This window comes from Patella vulgata, chromosome 2 (genome assembly GCF_932274485.2).
Source record: "Patella vulgata chromosome 2, xgPatVulg1.2, whole genome shotgun sequence".
In the NCBI taxonomy this organism is placed as follows: domain Eukaryota; kingdom Metazoa; phylum Mollusca; class Gastropoda; family Patellidae; genus Patella; species Patella vulgata.
This window is the reverse complement of record NC_065880.2, coordinates 8,729,729-8,742,429: the sequence shown is the minus strand read 5'-3', so window position 1 is coordinate 8,742,429 and position 12,701 is coordinate 8,729,729. Positions and strand designations below refer to the sequence as shown.

The following is a 12,701-nucleotide window of genomic DNA, read 5'->3' as shown; positions in this document are numbered from 1 at the left end:
TATGGCGTATGCCCATCTTCATTAGCCCAGTTGAAGCAGAACAGTAGGACGTTAAACCCCATTTCATTAAATTCCATTGCTTCCCCTTGTCATATACAGAATGCAGGGCCTGGCTATATGGAAGTTTGCAAAACTTCTTAGTCAAAAATTAGTTATATATATTTTTTGAAACGTTAAATAAAGCTGTGTTTACACATGGCCGCAATAAAAGTACTGTGCACGATAAAATTCAAGAAATTACACTGTTTACATTGGAGTAATTATGATTAATAAATGGTTTCACTAACAGGTACTTCAAAACCGTGACTGAGTTCGATGCTGAATATTTTCTGCTTAGACTAGGATAGATAATCAGTTTGATTGCTCGATACTATAAAAAGATGAATGTGCTATTAATTAATATGCGTCATCTATTTGGATTGTTTCAGCATGTTGTTATTAGTGGTAACGATGGAACTATTTTATGGGAGATGGTATCCAATGGATACGACATGTCATCAGATCTGGTTGTCAAGACAACACAACATTGTGACCTCTTTATCTTTAGAATGATTGGTAGAAAGAAATCTGCTTACTCCATTAATGATAAAACTGGAAATATAGTACACCATTTACAAGTATGTACAAAAGGGATTTTTATGGGATTAGGGGAAGGGGCAGTCTGGTTTCCCACTTGTGAATGGTGGACGGCTTGGGCAAGGAAAGGGTCTGGTGGTATGGATTGGAAGAGAAAGGAACCTCCTTAAATGTTAATTATCCTTGGACAGTTTGAAATAGGAATAAGAGTATGCCCTTAGAAGATAATTACTGAAGGACCGAGAGACTATAGTAATGATCATCCAGTTGAGTAATAATGGTCATCCATTTGAGTAGTAATGATCATATCATCTATTCGAGTAGACTAGTCATCCAGTTGAGTAGTAACGATCATCCAGTTGAGTAGTTTTGGTCACCCAGTTGAGTAGTTTTGATCACCCAGTTGAGTAGTTTTGATCACCAAGTCGATTAGTAATTATCACCCAGTTGAGTAGTACCGATCACCCTGTCAAGTAGTTTCGCTCATCCAATTGAGTAGTAATAATCATCCAGTCGCGTAGTAACGATCATCCTGTTGAGTAGTAACGATCTTCCTGTTATATATTTTCCATATTTGTAATATCTATGTTATTCTCTTTTATATTGAAACAGGACCGAACTGAAAACATTAGTGAGCCAGAGAACATTAGTGAGACAAAACCAAACATTAGTGAGACAAAACCAAACATTAGTGAGACAAAACCAAAGATTAGTGAGGCAAAACCAAAGATTAGTGAGACAAAACCAAACATTAGTGAGACAACACCACACATTAGTGAGACAAAACCAAACATTAGTGAGACAAAACCAAACATTAGTGAGGCAAAACCAAAGATTAGTGAGACAAAACCAAACATTAGTGAGACAACACCACACATTAGTGAGACAAAACCAAACATTAGTGAGACAAAACCAAACATTAGTGAGACAAAACCAAACATTAGTGAGACAAAACTAAACATTAGTGAGGCAAAACCAAACATTAGTGAGACAAAACCAAGCATTAGTAAGACAAAACCAAACATAAGTAAGGCAAAACCAAACATTAGTGAGGCAAAACCAAACATTAGTGAGGCAAAACCAAACATTAGTGAGACAAAACCAAACATTAGTGAGACAAAACCAAGCATTAGTAAGACAACACCAAATATTAGTAAAACAACACCAAACATTAGTGAGACAAAACCAAACATTAGTAAGACAACACCAAATATTAGTAAGACAACACCAAACATTAGTGAGACAAAACCAAACATTAGTGAGACAACACCAAATATTAGTGAAATAATACCAGATATTGGTGAGACAAAACCAAACATTGGTGGGACAACACCAAACATTGGTGGGACAACACCAAATATTAGTGAGACAAAACCAAACATTAGTGAGACAACACCAAACATTAGTATGACAAAACCAAATATTAGTGAGACAACACCTAATATTAGTGGGACTACACCAGACTTGAACAAGGCAACTGGGAATATGAGGCCCAAGCGACATGAGTATATAGAAGTTACCAATGAAATTTACAATTTAACTGCAGCAGAATGTAAGTTCAGGGGGATTTAATGATTATCTTTTAAAATGTTTTATCAAGCATTTTGGGTGGCTCAGTGAGTAACACATTGGCTTGTTAACCTGGTGGTCCCATGTGGTCCCATGTTCGATCCTGGTGTTTGGCCGAGAAAGTTCATCAGGATTTTCCTGGTGTGGTTCACCCTTGTCAGTGGTGCAGGACGGAGGGGATGGCAAGGGACAAAGACTGTTTACTCGTTTGTGTATATGTAAAAGATCCCTTGACAGTTGGAATTCAATATAAGAGTCGGGAGAGGGGTGTGATATAGGCTATGCCTGTTCCCCAATCCCTGTTCAGATACAAATCTGAATAAAAATATTGTTTATAAAAAAATAAAAATATAAGAGTAGGCTGTAGTGCAGCGGTCCGGGCACATTTATCTTATAACACACACTGTAGCCCAGTCAGTGCAGAAAGGTAGGACGTTAAATCTCAATTCATTCCATTCCAGTCTCAATTTGCCAGCATCTTATTCAATGAGTCACGGCTGCTCGATGATATTAAAGGGGCATTAGGAAAGATTAGATAAAGACCTGACAGTTTTCTCTATAATAATTAAAAAAAATAGATAATGAAAACAGAATATACTGAAAATTTCAGTCCAGTTGCTTAACTCTGAACCGAGATATATTAGCGATTCAATTTTAGGCCAGCCTCGATCGTCATTACTAACGTTGGAAGGAACGATAATAAACAAATTCTCGATTATCCATTTTTACATAAAATTATCCATCACAAAATGTATTCAAATCCAGTAAATATTGCAGGCTAACAATGGCATCGAGAGTTGATTATGGACTTGTAATGATAATTAATGCCTATATAATAATTTGGATAATATTTCAGGCCTAAAGAAAGACCTGGCCCCGAAGTTGACAAAGCATTCTCAGATTTAAGTTAAGAATTTACTCAACTTTCAATCACTGTTTATGAAAAATATCTTTGATCCAGAAACACAAAACTTTTCACATAGTTTCTTATTGATGTATTTGATACATTAAAAAACAAAATGTTTTATAAAGGGCTATATTTTAGTTAAAATAAGGCAAACAGTTTTGAGTAAATTCTTAATTTAAGTCTGAGAATGCTTTGTGAACTCGGTACCACCAGTAGGCAGATTTAGCTCTCTTACATAATGTATGTTTAATTGTTGTCATCAGGTTTAGACCGAAAGAAGGACTACGAAAAACACCATATAACTTGTGGACAAGATTCTGTTAAACTGGATCAGGAAATCTTTATTGTTGGTCGTGCAACAAATTACCAACCAATTAAAGTACTGGACGCCAAGGCTACAGAATATAAATATGGTAGGTTATTATCACTCAGACAGTCGGAATAAAATACAGGTCCTATTTCGTTTTGTTTTGGAGACTCTGTGGCTAAGTGGATAAGACACTGGCTCCTAGCCTTGAAGTAGCGTGTTCGATCCCTGCATTGGCCGAGAAAGTTTTTCCGACGTGGTTTCCCCTTGACAGTGGGGCAGTATGGAGGGCCTGACAAGGATAGCTGTCTAGTCGTTTGGATGCGACGAAAACTGGGGTCCAGTGTATACATTGGCGTAGGGTGTATGCCTGTCTTCATTAGCCCAGTCGGAGTAGAACGTTAAACCTCATTTCATATTATTTCGTTTTTTATAGTTCATAATTTCCTTTTACTTGTCTTCACAACACTAGAATCTGGCAATGTTGTTATATAACCCGCATTCTGGTTGATGTGAGGAATTTTATTAAATGGAAGCAGCATATAACAACTTGACAAAATTCTCAAAGTATGCTTAGTGTTTTCGACGAAAACCTTTGATTTACGACTTAAAATGTCAGTCATCTAGCTTAATGTCTGTTCACAAGTGGAACTAACTGTAGACAGAAAGCCTAAGTTTAGTATTTCATGTCATCTGATATTTGATGTCACTGTTAACTGGGTATTGGGAAATGAAATGAAATGAAATGGGGTTTAACGTCCTACTGTTTTGCTCCTAACCTGGGCTAATGAAGACGGGCATACGCCATACAGTGTGCTATGAGGGAAATTTTGCCCGGACAGCGGCACTACCGCCTTCACTTATATTGAATTCCAACTGCCAAGGGATCTTTTACGTGCATGCCAATTTGTACACGGTAACTCTGTTTTTCATCTCATCCGAATGACTGGACAGCTGTCCTTGTCAGGCCCTCCGTCCTGCATCACTGACAAGGGGGAATCATGCGGAAAATCGGGTATTGGGAAGAAACTGTGTCTTGGTGTTCGGATGTGATGAAAAACCCTTAGTAGTTGGAATTGGATGATGAGTACGTAGTATATTATCATTCACAATGATAGTCAATCAGTTGACCTAAGTTTTTTGGGAGCGGGAGGAGTTGTGCAAAAAATACCTTGATTGGAAAAACACAATCTTTGCAAAATCCTGGCTCTTCTGAATAGTAACCTTGTTATCATAGTAAATAGATTTGATTCCACTGGATATTTGATTCTGGTGGAGATTTGATTCCACTGGATATTTGATTTCACTGGATATTTGATTCCACTGGATATTTGATTTCACTGGATATTTGATTTCACTGGATATTTGATTTCACTGGATATTTGATTCTGATGGATATTTGATTCCGATGGATATTTGATTCCACACACCCTCCTCCCCACCATACCCTCCTACCCAACCTCCATAGCACCCCCCCATCACCCCACCCCACACACTGTCCTCCTCCTCCATAGCCCATCGTAATGCCTCTACTTGTGTCTATTAGATAGTATGGTAGAGAAAAGAGAACTGTTTTATATTTCTTTGATTACAGATGTAGAGAATAAACAATGTGGTACACTAGGTGAACACAGAACTCAATGTATCTTAGCCATCCCTGATGGTAGACTGACAGGTAGGTGAACACAGAACTCAATGTATCTTAGCCATCCCTGATGGTAGACTTACAGGTAGGTGAACACAGAACTCAATGTGTATTAGCTATCCCTGATGGTAGACTCACAGGTAAGTGAACTCAATGTGTATTATCCATCCCTGATGGTAGACTGACAGGTAGGTGAACACAGAACTCAATGTGTATTAGCTATCCCTGATGGTAGACTCACAGGTAAGTGAACTCAATGTGTATTATCCATCCCTGATGGTAGACTGACAGGTAGGTGAACACAGAACTCAATGTGGATTAGCCATCTCTGATGGTAGACTGACAGGTAGGTGAACTCAATGTGTATTATCCATCCCTGATGGTAGACTGACAGGTAGGTGAACACAGAACTCAATGTGTATTAGCTATCCCTGATGGTAGACTCACAGGTAGGTGAACTCAATGTGTATTAGCCATCCCTGATGGTAGATTGACAGGTAGGTGAACGCAGAACTCAATGTGTATTAGCTATCCCTGATGGTAGACTCACAGGTAAGTGAACTCAATGTGTATTATCGATCCCTGATGGTAGACTGACAGGTAGGTGAACACAGAACTCAATGTGTATTAGCTATCCCTGATGGTAGACTCACAGGTAGGTGAACTCAATGTGTATTATCCATCCCTGATGGTAGACTGACAGGTAGGTGAACACAGAACTCAATGTGTATTAGCTATCCCTGATGGTAGACTCACAGATAAGTGAACTCAATGTGTATTATCCATCCCTGATGGTAGACTGACAGGTAGGTGAACACAGAACTCAATGTGTATTAGCTATCCCTGATGGTAGACTCACAGGTAGGTGAACTCAATGTGTATTATCCATCCCTGATGGTAGACTGACAGGTAGGTGAACACAGAACTCAATGTGGATTAGCCATCTCTGATGGTAGACTGACAGGTAGGTGAACTCAGCGTGTATTACCCATCCCTGATGGTAGACTGACAGGTAGGTGAACACAGAACTCAATGTGTATTAGCCATCCCTGATGGTAGACTGACAGGTAGGTGGACTAATTGTGTATTATCCATCCCTGATGGTAGACTGACAGGTAGGCGGACTAATTGTGTATTATCCACTCCTGATGGTAGGCTGACAGGTAGGTGAACACAGAATTAACTGTGTATTACCCATCCCTGAAGGTAGACTGACAGGTAGGTGAACACAGAACTAATTGTGTACTATCCATTCCTGACAGTATACTGTCTAGTTCTTCGGATTGTACGGTAAACCATGGATCTGTGTACACGATGTCACACGCGTAAAATAACTCTTGACAGTTGGAGTTTGAAATAAGAATAGGCTGTAGTCCTGCTGTCTGAACCCTGACATAACGCACAAGGACTTCTTATATATCACTGAGATAAGCTATTCTGACAGCACTGTGGTGAGGTCAAGGCTATAGTTTCCCTTTAACTGTTGTGTTTGTGACCAACACTTGTTTTATTCCGTCACCATGATCCCTGCATTGGTCGAGAAAATTCATCAGGATTTTCTGGTGTGGTTTTCCCATGGCAGTGGTGCAGGACGGAGGGCCTGACAAAGACAACTGTCTACTCATTCGGATGGGACGAAAAACCGCGATCCTGTGTATACATTGGAGTGGCTGTAAAAGATCCCTTGGCAGTTGAAATTTGATACAAGAGTATGCAGTAGCGTTGTAGTCAGGGCAAAATTTCGCTCATTGCACACTGTATGACATATGCCTGTGTTCATTAGCCCAGTCGGAGCAGAACAGTAGGACTTTAAATCCCATTTCATTTTTATACGCCCACATTGAAATGTGGTCGTATATTTCCGATAATTACTGCCAGAGTTATGACTCTTGATCACTTCAAAAAATCTTGTGGATGCTCTAGAGGCTAAAGTCAATAACTGATTGACTTTAAATTTATACACTGTGGTTAAGGTCATGAGACGAAGAAGCCTATTGATTTTCAGCGATTTCCGATAATTACTGCCAGAGTTATGGCCCTTGATCACTTCTAAAATTCTTGTGGATGCTCTAAAGGCTAAAGTTAATATCTGACTTGAAATTTATACACAGTGTTTTAGGTCATGAGACGAATAATCCCAATGAATTTCAACGATTTCCAATAATTACTGCCAAAGTTAGGCCCCTTGATCACTTTGAAAAATCATGTGACAACCTAGAGGCTAATGTTATCATCCGATTGACTTCAGATTGATACACAGAGTTTAAGATCTTGAGACAAACAAATATATTGATTTTCAATGAATTTTGATAACTTGAACAGCTAAATCCATGATATTAAATGTTTCGTATACTAAACGTTAGCATGGGGCAGAATTTTATAAAAACCAGACAGATTTTGATAATTCCTTAATGAGTTATTACTCTTAATCAGATTTTAGTGTATTATAAATGCTTCATTACCGAAAAAAGTAAAAATATGTGATATCTCTTGTTGACTGCCCGGACGATTTAGCTGCTGTGGGCGTATGTTTCGTTGCCTGGCAACCTATCTTTTCGTTTTATTCCAGGGGCTGTTGGTAATTTAGATGGTTATGGCAATCTTCAGTTAGTAGCACAGATACTTTATAATGCTCACATGGTTGATGATTCCTACGAATTGAGGAAGCAGAAACTTTTCACAAAATTGCAACGAGTTGATTTGAGACGAGTTCTTGAGACAGGAATTAGAATTAACTCAAAAATATATATGAAGATAAAACCCAAACATCAAAAATCTTCAGACGTCCATTTTTTACCTAAAGAGAAACAAAGATGGCTGGAATATTTGGGATCTAATAATGACAATGTTTATTGATAACCATAGTTTATTTCAACGAAACATTCAAGATATATGAAGAGTCCTGGGGAAGAACGATCTAAGTCACTTTTTCAATGAACCCCAGTTAATGGCGCCATCTGGTAGCAAATTGTATAAGACAAAAATGAGACTTAGATTGTTCTGTTAAATTTAGCAAAGCAATCCAGCTTTAATTTGGATCAATCTGATTAAAACACAGATCCTATTTTGTTTCGATTTACTTGTTTTTACTACACTAGGATCTGGAAGAGTTGTTACATGTACATAACCCACGTTCTGTATGATGTGAGGGTTTAGCCAATGAAACCGTCTGTAACAGCAATTTTTTGGCGTGAGGTGCACAGAACTTTGGGTAAACCACTAGATAGGTCAACACTGATTTATTAATCAATGTGTGATGTCATATGGTCAAAAGCCGCTCGTATGACATCTGATGGTCAGATCTTCATGTAGTGTAGGCCATCGAAAGTATAAAAAAAAATGAAACGAAATATAGATTTGTATTTTAATTGGATTGAATTTTGATTGAATATGTTAAACCAGACTCTTGCTTGCCCGGTTATTTTTGTACTATTTTATTATAATTTACTATTTTTGTTATTTGTTTTTTTTAGTTGATGTTTTTTTTATTGACTTGGACTTGTTCATTTAGCAGTTAGTTTGTACAATGTTAATATTTTGTTGTCAGTATTTTTGTTGCACAGTTTTTCTGCTTTGTATATTTGGAGAGAAAGTCCCCTTGTTTGTGGGTTCGCGTGGTTTCGAATCCCCGGTTGTACGTGACAAGGAGTAGGGTCGCCTGTCCAACTTTGTGGGTTTTCTCCGGGTCCGCCCACTGCTAAAGACCCCTACGCGCAAGTGAATTATGTAAATAAAATTAAACCATATGTAAGTCCCGAAATGACCTAGTTTGTGTCGAGTGGACCTCTCTCTCTCTCTCTCTCTCTCTCTCTCTCTGGTGTGCACGTAAAAGAACCCTTAACAGTTGGAATTGGAAATAAGAGTAGGATGTAACACCACTGTTATGGCAAAATTTCATTCATAGCACACTGCATGGTGTATGCCGGTCTTCATTAGCCTCGTCCTACAGAGCAGTAGACATTAAACCCCATATTCTTTCATTTGTGGGTTCACTGTAGGAAAACAAACTGTTGAATATATAAATTTCAAAATAAACAGGATTTTTTTAAAAGGAATTTATGGTGCTCATTAACTGATTGCGTTCCTATCGTGAGTCTACATGTACAGCGTACACACATCCGTAGGGGGGTGGATGGCGGAATGGTTAGCGTGTGTCCCCAGTATCATAAGGTCTGTCATTGAGTCAACTGGCGTGGTTTCGATTCCCCGGTTGTACGTGACAAGGAATAAGGTCACCTGTCGATCCTCATGAATTTTCTCCCACTGCTAAAGACCCCTGGCCAAGCAAATTATTGAAATAAAATTGAACCATATGTTAGTCCCGAAATGACCTAGTTTGTGTTGAATGGAGGTTAAACCCCATTTCTCTCTCTCTCTCCCTCTCTTCTCCCTCCCTCTCTCTCTCTCTCTCTCCCTCTCTCCCTCTCTCTCTCCCTCCCTCGCTCTCTCTCTCTCTCTCTCTCTCTCTCTCTCCTACCTGAACCTACACACAAACAAACTTTCTCTGTTATATTATGTAGAGATGTGTATATAAACATGTTTAAATATATATTTTTTATATTAGAATATTTACTATAAATGACCCTAAGAAGGGTTATATTAGAATGGGGATCATGTGGCTAAGTGGGTAAGACGCTAGCTCGCTAGCCTGGAGGTCGGTTGTTCGATCCCTGCATTGGCCGAGAAAGTTCATCCAAATTTTCCGGCGTGGTTCTCCCTTGTCAGTGATGCAGGACGGAGGGGCTGACAAGGAAAGCGGTCTAGTCGTTCGGATGGGACGAAAAACCGAGGCCCCGTGTACACATTGGCGTGCACGTAAAAGATCCCTTGGCAGTTGGAATTCGATATAAGAGTAGGCTGTAATGCCGCTGTCCGGGCAAAATTTCCCGCATAGCACACTGTATGGCGTATGCCCGTCTTCATTATCCCAGGTTAGGAGCAGAACAGTAGGACGTTAAACCCCATTTCATTTCATTTCATTTCATTTCATTTCATTTATATTAGAATATTTACTATAATGCCCAGTGGTTATTATTAAATGACCCTAAGGGTTATATTAGAATATTTACTATAATGCCCAGTGGTTATTATTAAATGACCCTAGGGGTTATATTAGAATATTTACTATTTTGCCCAGTGGTTATTATTAAAGGACCCTAAGGGTTTTAATATATTGATATAATCATGTTTCACTCAATTTTTTTTATAAATTTTATAATTTAAATGAAATAGATAGCTTCTGTAGTTGCCGAGGAAAGGGCATCTCTATGCATAGATATTTTATGAAATTAACTTGCCTTACAGACACGAACATGCCTCTGGATAATAAATCCGTGCTTTGAAAATTTTAAAGCCGTGCTCTGAAAAAAATGTTTTGTAGCTTTGTGAATATGTGAAGATCGTGTGGGGAAAATGAACTATCATTATGATCATCGACCACTTCGATTTCTGTTTCAAAAGTTTCGTATTGTTTATTGTTGACGTATTCCCACAATCACGTAAAGCAAGAAAATTACATGGCAGAACACCGTCAGGTTCTGGGCCCTGTTTCTCGAAATCTTAACTAAATTTTAGTAGATACTTCAATTTTGATTGGCTAAGCACTAAAATTAACCTAATATTATCCAATTAAATTGCTAAAATTTGGATTTTACCTTATTTAAATTTTCGTGAAACAGGCCCCAGGTGACCGTGAAAGTTCGTTTGCCTTTGGACTTTGGATATTTCCATTGACCTTATATTATAAGGTCCATGATATTTCTTTGGACTGCTAATAATACCATGGACCGTATGATAGGTGTATTATAAAGTCCATGATAATACGAACACGCGGTTATAAATATAAATATGTTAATTCTGTTATATTTTTGTTATAAAAGTGTAAGCGGGATACTGTGTTATCGGAAGTCAAATACTGGAAATTTTCACGGAACCCCAATTAAACCTTAAAATATGCCCTGGTATCAACATGACCTGTGTTTATCAATACTTAGCTTAAATCTGAATCATTCCAATATTTTGTATACATTTGTTATATATTTTATACTTTATTATTGTAACTTTTATAATTGCTTACAGAAATTTTATATAAAAAATAGTTTAAACTGGGGACTGAAAATTTTTTTTTTTTTTATCTACCCTTAATTGACCTAACAAAAACAACTGGACATTGTTGGCCGCAATGTTCCAGTATTAGGCCCTTTTATGTCTAATCGTTCGGATGGAACGCAAATACAAGGTCCTGTGTACACGTCGTTGTATGTAACGGAATCCTTGACAGTTGGGAGATTATGAAGAGTTGTTGGAAAACTAACTGGGACATATTTCTCTCATAGCCCAAATAATCCCTAGCTAGGAGTTGCACTACCTTGGCTAGGTCCCCCATTAATCTCCCCCCCCCACCCTTTAATTGACATAACGTAAACACAATTTTAACAGTATAACAGGTACAAAATCGCAAAATTTGTCTCGAAAAATGACCTTATTTGTGTCGAGTGGGCGCCCCCCCCCCTCTCTCTCTTTCGCTCTCCTTTCAAAAGGAACATGGCAGTGATCACATTCTGGTTGAGGCTCTCGCTTCTAGATAAGAATATGCTTTAAAACGGTATGACCAATGCGTGAACGACACAAAACAACTTCATCTCTCCTGTTAATTCTATAGGAGCTTCGCCAATCTCCAAAGAGAGGCTTAATATGATGAAGTTTGTTTGGTCTGCAAGATCCCAAGACCATTGCCAGCGGTCATAAATAAAAAAAAAACGTTGACTGAAGATTTAAAATCGGTGAAGGGTAAAAGAAATTTTGATATGGGAAGATCTAAAGCAGATTTGGCAGCGAAGTCTGCCTGATCATTCCCTTTAATATCGACATGACTGGTAAGTCAGCAAAGGACCGTGTCCATGCCGATGAACTCGTGTGATAGTAGCAGACGATAAATGTATGTTACTAATGGGTGTTCAAGCCGTTTGTTATTTATTGCTTGTAAAGAGGACAGAGAATCGGCAAAATGTTTTAAATTAAAGGATGATTGAATGAGGTCCAAAGCCCGAACAATGGCCTGGAGCTCAGCAGTAAATATGGAAGGAGCAGATGGAAGTCTGATAGAAAGGATACCAAATTGTGAGACGGTAGCCGAAGCTACCCGATTACCATCTTTGGAACAATCTGCGTAGATGGGAGCATAATCACCATATTTAGACATTAACTCTCGAAAGAGAGACTGAAACACCGTCGAACTAGTATCTTTCTTTTTGTTATTCGTTAGATCTAAATCGATCTTTGGAGGCGATATAGTCCAGGGTGAAGTTCTAAAGAAAGGGGTATTCGCAAAAGGGGTTTGAGAATGTGAATACCGAATGATGCAATAAAGTTACTTTTCAGGAACTATAGATGTTCATGATATGGTCTAAATATGTTGTTATATGATGAGGCAGAGATGCAATTGTTGTAGCATATTGCAGTGCCAGTTTATCACGTCTGTCATGCAATGTAGGCCCGTGCGCCTCGATGTAAAACTTCTGCACTGGGGATGTACGGAGTGCTCCTAGACTGATTCTAAGTCCTTGGTTATGTATGGTGTCAAGCTCTTTGGGATAAGACTCGCAGGCTGACCCATACACAATACATCCATATTCGCTTTTAGTTCTTAGATATAATCTGAGCAATGTGACACTATTTCTTTAAATCAAGTTCTGGAG

At 38.4% G+C, this 12,701-nt stretch overlaps 1 protein-coding gene across 2 annotated transcripts in view; it reads left to right on the top strand.

Moving 5' to 3' along the window:
- Window positions 1–11,113, top strand: part of LOC126810645 (uncharacterized) — a 28,714-nt gene extending 17,601 nt beyond the window's left edge. For both annotated transcript variants that reach the window (XM_056099243.1, XM_056099244.1), the window contains exons 11-15: window positions 429–617; window positions 1,189–2,128; window positions 3,316–3,465; window positions 4,954–5,034; window positions 7,574–11,113. In XM_056099243.1, the coding sequence (XP_055955218.1) occupies window positions 429–617; window positions 1,189–2,128; window positions 3,316–3,465; window positions 4,954–5,034; window positions 7,574–7,860 (1,647 nt within the window). In that variant the 3' untranslated portion in view covers window positions 7,861–11,113. The remainder of the gene's footprint in view (window positions 1–428; window positions 618–1,188; window positions 2,129–3,315; window positions 3,466–4,953; window positions 5,035–7,573) is intronic.
- The last annotated feature ends 1,588 nt before the right edge of the window (window positions 11,114–12,701 follow it).